Source organism: Hippopotamus amphibius, chromosome 2 (assembly GCF_030028045.1).
Source record: "Hippopotamus amphibius kiboko isolate mHipAmp2 chromosome 2, mHipAmp2.hap2, whole genome shotgun sequence".
NCBI lineage: Eukaryota > Metazoa > Chordata > Mammalia > Artiodactyla > Hippopotamidae > Hippopotamus > Hippopotamus amphibius.
In genome coordinates, this window is record NC_080187.1 from 88,039,920 (window position 1) to 88,055,049 (window position 15,130).

The 15,130-nt window shown below is 40.4% G+C and overlaps 1 protein-coding gene across 1 annotated transcript in view; it reads left to right on the top strand.

The window, feature by feature from the left end:
- TTC39B (tetratricopeptide repeat domain 39B) overlaps positions 1 to 15,130 on the top strand; it is a 131,649-nt gene that overhangs the window by 20,318 nt on the left and 96,201 nt on the right. Inside the window, exon 2 of the mRNA XM_057720491.1 lies at positions 12,684 to 12,718. Within this exon, the coding sequence (XP_057576474.1) occupies positions 12,684 to 12,718 (35 nt within the window). The remainder of the gene's footprint in view (positions 1 to 12,683; positions 12,719 to 15,130) is intronic.

The following is a 15,130-nucleotide window of genomic DNA, read 5'->3' on the forward strand; positions in this document are numbered from 1 at the left end:
ATAAAAAGTTAAAAAAAATTGGCTGACTTTCAAGCAGTAATAAAGAGTGATAATAGGATCCAGGAAAAAAAATATGAGATACAAATTACATGATCTATTCTGCTAATCATCTCTGCAGCCTCTCCCTTCTGCTATTTTTGAATAAGTTTTCATATTTAATTGCCTCTTGTTAGAAGCAAAATGTCAGCATTTCACATATGATGGGGTTGATTCAGTTAATTTTTCGTATCGTATAAAGTTTATTTCTCTACGTAATGCAAATATGTAGGTATGCACTTGGCTTCTTGCTGAAATTTTCTTGATGTTGAAAGGGGAGTGTTGGTGGGAGGGGAGGAGAATTTAGTCCTGACGGAAATGAATACGTTGACGTTTTAGCCTTTTCTCTCTTAGACTCCCCCAGAAGAACAGATCAGAGCTCTCAGCATCTCTGCTTTGCTAGCACCTATAGTTCTCATGAGGGTATGTGTCCTGGGAGGGAAAGTACTGTCTGAGTGGTCGAGTATTTGGACATAAAATTTTCTCCTGCAGTAATAACAATGAAAGTAATCATTTACGAGAGCTGACATTGTCAAGTACTTACTATGGACCGGACACATACAAACATCTCATTTAATTCTTTCAGTCCTGCAAGTTTGGTATTATTGTTATCCCCATTTCACAAAGATGGATATGAATCTTAGAGAAGCCAGGTAACTTGCCCAAAGCCACACATAGTTAAGAAGGGATGGAACGGTTGGAGGGACTCTACACCCATGTTCTTAGCATTATTTATTTCCCCCTTGAATTTGAAGCTTAAAGGCTGTGAGTTTTTTTGGGTAAATAATTCCTACTATTTTTTTAGATTTTTCACATCTATTTCTTACTCTATCAAAATATCCAGTGGGGTAGGGAAGGAAGTTCGATGTTTTACCCATTTATGCAAAGGTAGGCAAACTTTTTCTGTAAAAGACCAGATAGCAAATATTTTGAGCTTTGTAGACGATACCGTCTCACTTGCAACTACTCAGCTCTGCAGGTGTAACAGCAATTATATAAAGACAGTATGTAAATGATTGAGTGGTAGTGTTCCAATAAAACTTTATTTACAAAAACACGCAGCAGGCTGGATTTGGCTCATGAGTTGTAGTTTGCTGACCTCTGTGGTGGTGGAGTGATCTCTTTGGGGACACTAGGACATGTCAAACAGTGGGGAGGGGGGCGGGCAGAAGCAGGCTTCCTAGTGTGAAGTGTTGTGCCGGTGAGAGTCTGACTATTGCCTTCTCTCTCCCACATTGTGGGCTTTCTCGGTTTGAAGTTACCTTTGAAGCCCTTATTCTTCAGGAACTTCCCAGCACTCATATCGAGAGAGAAGATTCGGTATTCTCTTTTAAAGACATTTACTTTGGAGCAGAGCTACAAGGGAATGCTAACTCCGCCATGTTTCTGTTATAGCTGGAAAGTTTGAGGGTTGAATAAGAGGATGCAAGAGGTTTCTTTCTGCTTGTCCTTAGGCTGCATTGGAGACTATCAGCTGTAGAATCACTTTAATGATAACAAAAGAATTTATTTGTTAGTGTTGTGTCAACACTGAGCCGGGTGCATTAAATACATTACCTCAGTTAAACCTCAAAACAGTGCTGTAAATTAAGTGGTATTATTCCATCGCACAGATGGAAAACTGAGGATCATTTATGACACGTTAGATAAGTTAATTAAATCTCCATGAGTCTTAGTTTTCTTATTTGGATATAATAATATCTCATAGGGCCATTATGAAGATTAAATGAGTTAATGCACTTTAAGGGTTTAGAGCAGTGTTTGGCACTCAATGGTATTACCTTTTATTATTGTTGTTGTTATTATTAATTAATTGATTAATTAATTTATTGGCTGCTTTGGGTCTTCGTTGCTGCACACGGGCTTTCTCAGTTGCAGTGAGCTGGGGCTACTCTTCGTTGCAGTGCACGGGCTCCACATTGCGGTAGCATCTCTTGTTGTGGAGCACAGGCTCTAGGCACGTGGGCTTCAGTAGTTGCAGCACATGGGCTCAATAGTTGTGGCTCATGGGCTCTAGAGCACAGGCTCAATAGTTGTGGCGCCCAGGCCTAGCTGCTCTGTGGCATGTGGGATCTTCCTAAGGCAGGGATCGAACCCGTGTCCCCTGCATTGGCAGGTGGATTCTTAACCACTGTGCCACCTGGGAAGTCCCTGTTGTTATTAATATTATCAGAATATAGTAGCAGTAGTAACAGTAGAGGTGAATTTTTTTTACGATTGTTTGTGAATTGGAAATAAGCATCTAAGTGTCTAACATAGTGCCTGGGTGTTAATAAATGGAATTTATGGTTATTTATTCATAGGAAGAAGCATAAGCTCTGTTCATTTTAATTTAAAAATACCTCTACTCATGTTGGTTTCAAAATTAAGCAGTTTAAAATGTTAAAACTCAGTCTTTAATTCTGTTTGTTGCTGTTTGTTTTGTGTAAAATTATTCTCCTGCAAAGATAGTATGCCCTAGATATTCCTCTGTTTACTATAGATTAGGTAGGGCTGGCACTAGAAGACAGGAGTGCTTGACATATTAAGTGATCGCCAAGGTTCATTTTACAATCATAAAAATAGTAGCTGAGGACTGTGTGCAGGGGAGTAAAATAATTTCCTCATTTATGTTAAACAAATTCAACAATATACCATTGTAAAAAAACATGTTTTGCATATACCCTCTTTATTATACACCATACACTGCGGTACAGATTTTGTGTTTGTACATGCCCATTCCTCTCCGAGGTTCTATCTAAAACCACGTGAACTCTATAATAGCAATTGAAAGTATTTGTTCAATGTCAATTTTGACTATATGTGATTTTCCTTTTAAGTACTGGCCTTAGAACTTATCCCCTACCTTAAGCTGCAATTCAACTCCATATTTATAATGAAATGCAGAAAGGAAAATATTTCCCCCTTCATAAAGTTAACTGTTTCCTTTTTAAAAAACACGCTTCTCTATGCGTTGGCAGAAACTAAAGCAGTGCTGTCCAGTTCATTTGTTATTTGTGAGGGTGACATCTGGTGGTTCTTCTTAATTCTCTCATTTTCTCAGTGCTTGGCTAGAAGTGGTTAGATATTCTAAAGAATCATTGTGTGAACCGCTTTGCCTGGTACTTAACACACTAGCTGGCTATTGAGGATTGAGTTAGTACAACTGATAGGGCTTTGAAAGCCCAGCACTCCACTTAGAGGCAGTCCCTCTGGATGCCAGCCTTCCCTGAGGGATTTTATTTTAGCATGTGTGATGGACAAACAGCTGCCTATTGAGGAGTATTTGTCTTTAATTCAGAGAACTTTGGGTTTTGAGTAAGGGATGGTATCTATGCCAACCTCTCTGCTTTACCCAGGAGGAGGCAAGAGCCCCAAGAGGTAGAATATATTAACCAAGGTCACACTGTGTTGGCCAAGGTCACTGCTCCTTAGTGGGCTGAGGTCCTGGGCTCTGTGCCCATAAGTTACGTTTATTGTGTTGAGTAACCCACTGAGTTGGAAGAGTTCGGGCATTAAAGGATAGGAGACAAAGGCATTTTAAGATCGGAGAAGTAAAGGCAGTTAACAATTTTGAGTACCTGTTTGCTATAAATATTCCCATGTTCAGCCTCTTTTCTCTCTTCCAAAAGAGGGCACAGCATCTTTAGTGGGAAAGAGTTATTGAGGTAGTACAGTGAGGGACCCCAGCTCTGTCTCTGTGAGTCCACTGATTCATCCCATATCCAAGAAGTTAGTATCCTCAGGAATTGTATTTATTGAGCCTGTTTTGAGTTGGATCTTTATATGCCATTATCTCACTAGCATCCTTCCAACAGTTTGGGGAGGTGGTTGGAATCCCCATTGCTCAGAGTCTGCAAAGTGCAGAATTACTGTGTTGGGTTACAAAGTGGATTCAAAAGGAGTGTGATGGCCCTTGATTTCAGCCAGGGAGATAACACAGGCTTTTGAAAGTCAGTGGAGGAGGATTCAGAAGGCTAGACCTTCCCAGGGTTGGGGTAGAGCTGAGATTCAGACCCAGACAGGTTTAACTTCCTGGCCTAAATTATGCTTTCCACTGTCCTATGTTGGAAATGCACTTAAGCAAATATTTGAATAAAACCTAACTCACCAACACATAATAGTGGCTTAGTAAAAATATGCTCAATTTATTTATGTGTTCAATGTAATCCTTCCAAATGAAGTGACTGTTGCTCCATATCTCCTATTTTCACTATTAGACCTCCTATTTTCACTATTAGACCTCCTATTTTCACTGATTTTTGGTAAATATTAAGCTTTAAAAAAAAAAGACAGGACTTAAAGGGGTAGTATTGGAGTACTTCCCTGGCATGAGAGAAACTAGAGAGCTATGTTAATACTGTACTTGGAGAACGTGTGAAATCATTTTCACTCTCAAGTGATGAATGTTTAAAATAAACATTTCTCAGGCACACACTTTTTTCTTCTGGCAGCTAATTTTTACTGTTTGTATTATTTGAAATTTAAAAACTATTTTTGAATAATGTTGGAAAACTTCCAGCTTTTCTGTAAGCATATCCAAAAAAATTAGATTTTATAAACCTTCTGGGCAGATTTAGAAGATGTACTCTGTCGTGTTCTTTTATTTTTGCTTTTTTGGTTTGCTGTTTTTGAGAATTCTGTTCATAACTTTGGGAAGGTCACCTTTTGTTCACTGCAAGGGCCAGATGGGGACACGGGGTGTGAGGAGTCTCTGTGGTATGGGCCCCCATCACTTTCCTTCCCTTTGATTAAGAGCTCTGTGGGCCAGTTGAGTTTTCTGTTAATCCTTAAAGGTATGAGTGGTGTCTGCACCCTCAGTAATGGGGATACTGAAGCTGAGGTTTACTTTTGGCTCCAGAGAGTATCAGGGCATTGATGTTCGCTCCTCCAAGATGAACTTTTAACAAAATGCAGCCTGTAAATTGCAACGGGGGAGTTTAAATGCTCCAGAAGGCCATGGATGGCAGATGTGAGCAGAATGAAAAATTCTCCCTGACATGAGCTGAGGGTGCCTATATTAAAAAGTTCCTTGCCCCAATTTTTTTCTAACGGCCACTTCATAGATATATAATAAAAGTGTATCTTAAATTAATTAATCCTGATTTAGAAAAATCAGCACTTTATTGAACTTATAGTAAGGAATGATATCACTTAAGTTTATGCATTTCCCATATGATTCCTTTAACTAGCAATGTGCTTTTTATGTGTGAAAAGATTTACATCTGATATTTGAGGAATTCTCCTGGTGTGTCACTAAGATAATGATAAGGTGTAACAACTGATGTCAGTCTGTTTTCCCATTTTGGAGATCTTGATTGACCGTGCGGAGAAGCGTTTTCAGTTCTTAGGACCATAATACCCATGGCTCTCAATCCTTGCCCTAGTCCTGTGGGAGGTTGGGGCATCCTCTTTGTGTCTCATCTCCCTGGGAATAGTTCAGATGTGCCCCAGAGCCAGGCATGGAATCCGTGACTTGTCAGAGTTCTCAGCAGCTCTGGGGTTCATTGAGTCCGTGGTATCAAACACACAGCTTCATTAGTCAATAGAATGGAATGTTGGGTAAAACTCCAGTGGGATGTAAATGAATGAAATCAGAACACTTCCTAACACCATACACAAAAATAAACTCCAAATGGATCAAAGACCTACATGTAAGGCCAGACACTATAAAACTCCTAGAGGAAAACAGAGGCCGAACACTCTATGACATCCATCAAAGCAACATCCTTTTTGACCCACCTCCTAGAATCATGGAAATAAAATCAAGAATAAACAAATGGGACCTCATGAAACTTAAAAGCTTTTTGCACAGCAAAAGAAACCATAAACAAGACTAAAAGGCAACCCTCAGAATGGGAAAAAATAATTGCCTATGAAACAACGGACAAAGGATTAACGTCCAAAATATACAAGCAGCTCATGAAGCTTAATACCAAAAAAGCAAATAACCCAGTCCACAAATGGGCAGAAGACCTAAATAGACATTTCTCCAAAGAAGACATACAGATGGCCAACAAACACATGAAAAGATGCTCAACATCACTCATCATCAGAGAAATGCAAGTCAAAGCCACAATGAGGTATCACCTCACACCAATCAGAATGGCCATCATCACAAAGTCTGGAAACCACAAATGTTGGAGAGGGTGTGGAGAAAAGGGAACTCTCCTGCACTGTTGGTGGGACTGTAAGTTGGTACAGCCACTATGGAAAACAATTTGGAGGTTCCTTCAAAAACTACAAATAGAACTACCATATGATCCAGTAATCCCACTCCTGGGCATATACCCAAAGAAAACCATAATCCCAAAAGAAACTTGTACCATAATGTTTATTGCAGCACTCTTTACAATAGCCAGGACATGGAAGCAACCTAAATGCCCATCAACAAATGAATGGATACAGAAGATGTGGCATATATATACAATGGAATATTACTCAGCTATAAAAAGGGATGAGATGGAGCTATATGTAATGAGGTGGATAGACCTAGAGTCTGCCATACATAGTGAAGTAAGTCAGAAAGAGAAGGACAAATATTGTATGCTAACTCACATATACGGAATCTAAAAATGGTACTGATGAACTCAATGACAAGAACAAGGAAGCAGATACAGAGAATGGACTGGAGAACTCGAGGTATGGGAGGGGGCGGGGGGTGAAGGGGAAACTGAGAAGAAGCGAGAGAGTAGCACAGACATATATATACTACCAACTGTAAAATAGTCAGTGGGAAGTTGTTGTATAACAAAGGGAGCCCAACTCGAGGATGGAAGATGCCTTAGAGGACTGGGGCGGGGAGGGTGGGGGGGACTCGAGGCGGGGGGAGTCAAGGAAGGGAGGGAATACGGGGGTATGTGTATAAAAACAGATGATTGAACCTGGTGTACCCCCCAAAAAATAAAAAAATAAAAAAATTAAAAAAAAAAAACAAAAAAAACTCCAGTGGGGAGGGTCTGATGCTATGGGGTGAGTAGTGGTTCTCATTGAGGAGAAAGGTGTCGACAGAGCCCCATCAGACCTTGTCATGTCTCCCTAAAGAACAACGGTTAAATGAGAGCATGGTGGCTTCAGCTCTCAGATCCATTGAAGTCATCTATATGAGAGAGGGAAAAATGGAGGAAAAGGCAGAGGAGGAAGATGAGGAGGAGGAGGAGGAGGTAAGGGGAGAAAGGGAGAGGCCGTAGAGAAGTGATTCCACTTTCTGGATTTGCAGTACCTAGTTTCAATTTTTATCATGTTCCTTCCTACTCCCTCTTCCTTCTTGGAGTAATATTTGCCACATAAATATTTCTTTTCATACCACAAAGTGATTTAAAATTCAGATGGGGAGGCCTGAAAAGTTTGTAAAACTATTTGGGCTCTCCGGAAAGTAATGCAGAGTGTTTAAATTATTGCTGGTAATAGCATATTTGTTATCTGTATTCTCTGCCTCTCCTTGTTAGGGCTAAAAATAATGTAAACATCCTCGTCATTAGTATCTCCATTATTTAAGATTCTTAAAGAAATAAACACTTATTAAGAACCTGCTGTCACTTAAATGCGCTTGCAGGCATTTTTACTAGTCAGAATGTTACAAAGTTAACAAATTAAGATGAAAATTGTTTAGAAAAGCCTTGGCAGTTGATGCAGCACCCGATTCCCTTTCCTCACTTCTGTGTCTGTTTCTGTGTGTCCAGAATCCTCCATCCCTCTCAGGGCAGGGGGTAGGTTTCAGGCTCTCCACCCAGCAGGGAGCAGGCCCTCTAGCGCTAGCTGGCATCTGGAAGGTTCCCCGGGGGAATCTTTCACCTCACAGGGTTAGCCCGTGTGCTGAATTGCAATGAAACTGCTCAAGGTAAGGACCTCCCATCTCAAGACAAGGGTTCTCAGCCAGCCAGACAGCCAGCCAACAATTACCTGCTAAGAGTCTTTGAAGCGCAGAGTGCTATGCTGGGTTATAACGTGGATTCAAAAGGAGTCGGATGGCCCTTGACTGCAGCCGGGAGTCAAGATAAGCTCTTGAGAGAGTCAGGCACCATTTGAGGCAGTGTGTGCTTAGGAGCCAGGTGTGGCTCAAATAAACATTGATTACATTTATGCCCAAGGGCGTGAGCGCCTCGAGGTTGGGATGGGCGTTGCGGAAGCCAGTGCAGCAGCCTTCAAGGACAGAAGGAAACACTGAGGCTTTCCTGTGAACGCATCTTCTTTGTCAGCAGCATGGGCTCTCCTGCCTTACTTTCTTACCCTGCAAGGACTCTGGATGCTCCTCTGACTGTGTTGCAACTGGAGCCCACATGGTATACCTACCCAGGACTGGAAACCAGCTGTGGTAACCACTGGGGAAGTGAAAACCAGCAGTGGTGAAGCATTAGGAAGTTGATGGTGAGTTTGGAGAAGCAAAGAGACCAGAAGTAGACAAATCTTATTATGCTCTGTGAGGAATGTATGTGGGGGTATTTAGTGCTGGGTAGGAGACTGTTGACTAGCAGTCCCCTCTAGATCAGGTGCCAAACCTAGCAGTCCTGGCGGGAATCCACAGAGGAAAGGAGCTCCGCAAGGCAGCATCAGGAGAGGGATAGAATTGGAGCTGAATGTTGGTACCTAGAGAGACAGGTGTAAGGTGTGGGAGGTATGAACAGTCTCTTTGACTTCTGGCAATTCATCCCTCAGGTGGAACCCATAGCAGCATTCCCAAAGAGCTGGGAAACTGTATTTGCCGGTACCCACGGAGAGAGTATGTCGTCACTATTAATGTCAAAGTATGATTTATAAAAATTAGAAATATGACTCATAAAGATATAAAGTGAACATCTCAAAATTTTATTTAACCCATCGACGAGGAAACCAGTCAGGTGGTAAACTGATTCACAGGGTATTTGTGGAACTGGGTATTTATAGGCTTACAACAAAAACAATGTTAGATTAAGATTGCTAGGCTACAGATAAAACTGAATAGTGTCCTAGAGGGCTATAAAACTGTAATCATTGAGGTTTTTCCATGTTCCAAAATCTGCAAGTTAACATATCATCTCGCGTATCTGCGTTCTGATCTGATAGTGAATAGCAAAGTCAAACACAAGGACATTGTCCTAGAGAACTCAAGAATCCCTGGGAGTTTGTACGGCAACCTGCAGTATGACCTGCACAGGTGTGCTGCCTCCTTCTCACCCGCCCGCTCTCCACTCCTGCCCAACTGCCTTAGCTCCAAGTTTTGGATATTTTTTATGAACATTTAAAAAATACTTTGGAGTTAAAGAAATCTGAGATTGAATCCCAATTCCTTCACTTACCAGCTGTGTCATATTGGGCAGGTAGTTACCTGAGGCTGGATTTACTTGCTGCAAATTGGGAAGAGCTTTTGTAAAGTGCCTGGCACCTGACAGGCATTCATTGAATCTCTTTACCTTGCCTTTTTTTTAAAGTGAAAAAAATTTCACCTTTTGTCTGGCCTTCAGAGACAAAGTTTTCTTTCCTTTCCTTTCCTTTCCTTTCCTTTCCTTTCCTTTCCTTTCCTTTCCTTTCCTTTCCTTTCCTTTCCTTTCCTTTCCTTTCCTTTCTCTCTCTTTTCCCCCCTCTCTTTCTCATCTCTAGTTTATTAGAATAATATCTAAAACTCTGGTGGATTTTCTCCATTACTAAGAGGCATTCTATGAGGATGCAGATGCAGAGAATGGACTGGAGGACACGAGGTTGGGGGGCGGGGGGTGAAGGGGAAGCTGAGATGAAGTGAGAGAGTAGCATAGACATATATACGCTACCAACTGTAAAAAAGATAGCCAGTGGGAAGTTGCTGTATAATAAAGTGAGATCGACTCGATGATGGATGTTGCCTTAGAGGGCCGGGATGGGGAGGGTGGGGGGGAGTCGCGGGAGGGAGGGAATATGGGGATATGTGTATAAATACAGCTGATTGACTTTGGTGTACCTCAAAAACTGGTACAAGAGTGTAAAGCAATTATATTCTAATAAAGAGTTTAAATAAAAAACAAACCAAAAAAACCCAAAAAACTGAGGCATTCTATTAAATTTTTTATTATTCACCTAAATGGAAAAAAATAGATTTTAACATTCTTTTATTAATTAAAAAATTTCCCCCAGCTTTATTGAGATATAGTTAACCTATAACATTATATAAGTTTAAGGTGTACAAATTAAGGATTTGATATATGTATATATTGTGAAATGATTCCCATAATAAGGTTAGTCAACACATCCATCACCCCACATACTTATGATTTTATGTGTGTGTGATGAGAAATTTCAAGATCTACTCTCTTAACAACTTTCAAGTATGCAATGTAGTATTGTTAACTACGGTTACCACGTTGTACAGTATGCTTTATTTAGAGAAACCTCTGCATATGACAAAACGGAGAGATGTTACTCAAGCAGAGATGATTTCTTATTGGATATAACTTAGTGTTTCTTGTTTTGAACTGGGAACAGGGGTATTACTTGTTTAAGTGTAAATATTAGCCTTGTCTTCTTTTAAAAGGAGAGCTGGCTTCCCAAGTTACCCTTTCTGAAGCCCACTCAGTATCTCAGTGTCTGCTGTGAGCCCTGCTCTGGGTTGAGGTTTGTGGGAAGGGGGTCGGATGCACAGAAGCTCTCAGGAGCTTGCTCTCTGCATTCCCCCTTCCTGGTACAGGTCGGCCCAGGTGGGTTCATAGGGATGCCAGAGGGACTGTGAGCTGGTGTCTGGCACAGGTAGCTGGTCATCACAACCAGATCTGGGTTCCCGGAGAGCATAGTCGCTGCTCTTCTCCACAACTCCTCACATGATGAACCTGTAGGCTGGCGCATGGGACACTGAGCTGTGATTCAAAATGACAAAGTCTTCTGGTTTTGTTCCAGTCACTAATCTCTGGAAAGTGAGGAATATGATGGAATTACCCTTGACTCTGCCTCCCTTACAGAGTATGGTATTGATATACATCAATAAGTCAGGGATCCCACATTTGTGAGTTTAGAATTTGGGAAGTAGTAGTATATGCTACTACTTATAATGTTGTTTCTTCTTTTTTGTATTTACACATTTTTTTCCTTTCCTGCCTAAATGCAGAATCAGTATGGTGTATACATTGTTCAACATTAATGGTCATGTGAGGGAAAAGGCCTGTAATCCTCTTCCCTCATTTCTTTGTCATAGCTGTAAATGAGGTGACGTGATCAGTGCCTTGATGGTCCAAGCTCAATTCATTCATTCATTCACTAGGCGACATGTATCTACTGAGCAGTAGCTCTGTGCCAAGCCCTGGCAACGTCTCTCTAACCATGATAAATGAGGACCTGCCCTGATGGAGACAGATTGTAACCAAGTAAACAAATAAGATTATTAGAGATTATGATATGTATTATGAATGAAAGAAATCAGATGATGGGAAACTATAAGTAAACTGCTATTCTTAGTAATTTTAATTAGGGTTATGAGAGGTGGTCTCTTTGAGGAGGTGGCTTTCGGAGCTGCAATTGGAAGGATGAGAATGAGTCAGCCATAGGAAGTTAAGTGAAGAACATTCTAGGAAAGAGAGACAGTGCAGAGAGGTGTGAGATGAATTTGGCTTGTGCACGGACCAGAAAGACATACCTGTGGCTGAAGTGAAGTGAGTAAGGGGGTTGGTGGGCGGAGAGGTGGTCAAAGGCTGGCAGGGTCATTTAGGGCTTCATAGATCATGGGAAGGAATTTGAGTTTATTCAAAGTGCAATGGAAAGCTTTTCAAGAGGTCTAAAGCGGTGGAGTGGTATGAACTTATGAATAGATGAGAAAGAAGAGCATAACTGTGGCTGTTGCGTGAAGAATTGAGTGGTGGGTGTCAAACGCAGGGGTAGGGAGACCAGTGAGGTCCTTGTGCTTGGCTGTGGAGATGGTGGTAGGGATGTGAGGGAAGGAGGCTTTGAAGATTTGACTAAGTTATAGTGGGTCCTGAATACCTGGGGGAGGAGCTTGGATTTGATTTTTGCAGCTGCGAGGGAGCTTTGGGTATATGTGTGAGTTTGTGAGAGGGTGTATGTGTGCTTGTAAGAGTGTGTGTATGACTGTGAGTTTATGGGTGAGATTGTGAGTGTGTGAGTCAGTGTATATGAGTGTGGGGTACATGTGTGGATCTGTGAGCAGATGTGAGTGTGTGTGTGTGTTTGGGTTTTTCTCCCGTTGCAGCTTTTGAACACACCAGTGGCATGAAGGAAAGGGCTGCTCTACATGCTGCAGATAAAAGGCTGGTGGCAGGGAGACTTGCTGGGTGGGTAGTGGAGTTAGATGTGACCTGAAGGCCCAGAGGTGCTAATGTGGCCAGCCATGGAGAAAGAGAAAGATATTTGTTTTATTCTGCTTCTGCGTTGAATGAGACCGAGGAGTGAAGACTCCATTAAAGGAGTCACATTCTCTTCGAATTAGCCCAGTTTGATTGCTAGCTGAGAATTTTACTAGTCCTAATTACTAAAAGCAAACAAAAAACACACTAAGTTAAACCTCACTTACATTCATGTGCTTGGTTTCTCTGAAAGGCATTCCATTGGTGAGAGTGAAGTGGAATGCTTGTACTGCAGTCCACCCAGACTGCTCCACTCTGCCCCTGAGAGAGGCGCGCACGCACACACGCACACGCACGCACACGCACACTTTCTCTTTTATATTTAAAGTTCTTGATTCTTGAAAAACTCATTGTGTTTTTTGTCCCCCGCAGGACATCTTTGAAGATGCCTTGGAAACCCTCTCTATGTAAGTAGTTACATAAAAAAGTATGTAGTAGAGAAAAATGGATGGTTTTCTTATAAAAAATGTATTTCATTCTCATTTTTTTTTGAGTGTAGTGACTATTGTTGGCAAAATTTACTTCTCTATAATTTAACAGTTAAGATATGATTAAGCTTAAGAAAGGATCTATCTAAAGTTACTGTCAAATATATTTTTGAGTCTTATTTCCTGTAACCTTAACTAAACTAAAATAAAAGAAAAAATGTTTTCCAACAAATTAAATTTTGTTTATAGCTAACCCTTTTATATCTTGCCCATATTTATCTATGTGATTAGCCTCATATTGTAGATTTTTGCTTTTGGTTTGTACTTAATTTTATTATAAGCGTTTCCTATAAGGCTACACAATTTTTGTAATGTTTTTAAATAACATCATATTAGATCAAGTGGACACCACAATTTACTTATTCATTTCTCCTTTGTTCAACACTTAGTTTGTTGCTGGTTTAAAAACTTAAAACTAAGTAGTGAATATTTTAATGTGTATAGCTTTATCATATTTTTGAATTATCTCCAAAAGTTAACTTCATTGATGTAGAATGATTGGATTTAAAAGGGATGAATATTTTTATTGCTCTTTATGTGATATTTCTCAAGTTGCCTTTCTGTGTTAGTCAGCTTAGGCTGCCATAACAAAATACCATATATTGAGTGGCTAAAACAACAGAAATTTATTTTCTCACAGTTCTGAAGCCAGGAAGTCAGAGATCAGGGTGCCAGCATGGCTGGACTCTGGTGAGAGCTCTCTTCTTGGTTTACAGATGATCACTTTCTCATTGTGATTTCATGTGACAGAGAGAGAGAGAGAGAAAGTGAGCAAACGCTCTTGGGGTCTCTTCCTATATAAGGCATTAGTCATGAGGGCCCCACTTTCAGGACCTTATCTAAACCTGATTCTCTCCCAAAGGCATCTCCAAATACCACCACATTGGGGATCAGGGCTTCAACATGTGAATTTTGGGGGAACACAATTCAGTCCACAGCACTTTCAAAAGAGTTTTACCAGTCTGCATGGCTATGAATGGCGTATAAGTGAAGTGATTTAAAATGTAGTACCATCATCCCTAGGTATTATTTGAAACCATTTTTCTACTTAAATGATACCTAATTGTTTTGTTTGAAACATTTTTTTCTAAGAGTTCCCCAGTTGCCTAGTGGTTAGGATTCTGGGTGTTCAACGACCTTGGCCCGGTTCAGTTCCTGGTCGGGGAACTGAGCTCCCACAAGCCTTGATGTGCACCCCCCCCCCAATTTTTTTTCCTTATAATCATTGTATAGTCCATTGCATTTCCTTTTGTATGAATTCTGGTCTTTTGCCTATTTAACTTTTTTCCTCAATGTTTCCCCTACATACTTATGAACTTTAAAATATATATACACCTTCATATTTTGTCCTTTTTGCTATAGATAACTTTCCCTTAAGTGCTATTTTTATGTTAGAGTTGCAAATTTTCATATTGTCCAAAAGTTTTAGTGTTTATGTCATCGAATGTGTATGTGATTCAAAAAACTTAATTGTGATTAGGATTTAAAAAAATAACCTATTGTGCAATAGTTTCAGATTTACAAAATTATTATGAAGATAGTACAGAGAGGCCTGTATATCCCACACTGGTTTTCCCTATGATTAATTTCTTACATTAGAATGGTACGTTTGTCACAATGAATAATCCATTATGGATGCATTGTTATAATTAAAGTCTATACGTATTCAGATTTCTTTATTTTTATCTAGTGTCCTTTTTCTGTCCCAGGATCCCATCAGGACACCAATTATTCATCCTGTGTCCTTAGGCTACTCTTGATTGTGATGGTTTCTCAGACTTTCCTTAGTTTTGATGACCTTGACAGTTTTGAGTACTGTCATTTGTTTTGTGGAATGTCCCTCAATTGGGATATATCTGGTTTTCTTTCTCATGATTAAACTGAGGTCATGTGTTTTTGGGAGGAAGATCACAGATGTATCATTCTCATCATGTTATATCTAAGGTACATGTTACCACTGTTGATGCTAAACTTCATCACTTGGCTTGAGGTAGTGTTTGTCAGGTCTTTCCACTGTAAAGTCACTCTTTTTTTCCCCTTCCCTTTGCATACTGTACTCTTTGGAAGATAATCTGTTTGTGTAAGGTAAAAAAGCACTTTTAAGATGAGTGCATTATTTGCCATCCAGAAACCTTATTCAGCTCTGCTGCTGCTCTGCTCTGAGTGTTGACAGGAATTGAGCTTGGGTTGCATGGTAGACTGAAGTCAAGGAGGTAGAAAAGGATCTGACTGTGGGGCTGGTGACTGGAATTCACCAGTGGAGGCACTGCTGTTCCCAATGAGAAACTAGAACATTCAACACACATCAGAAAGGGGTTCAGGTCTCAGAGA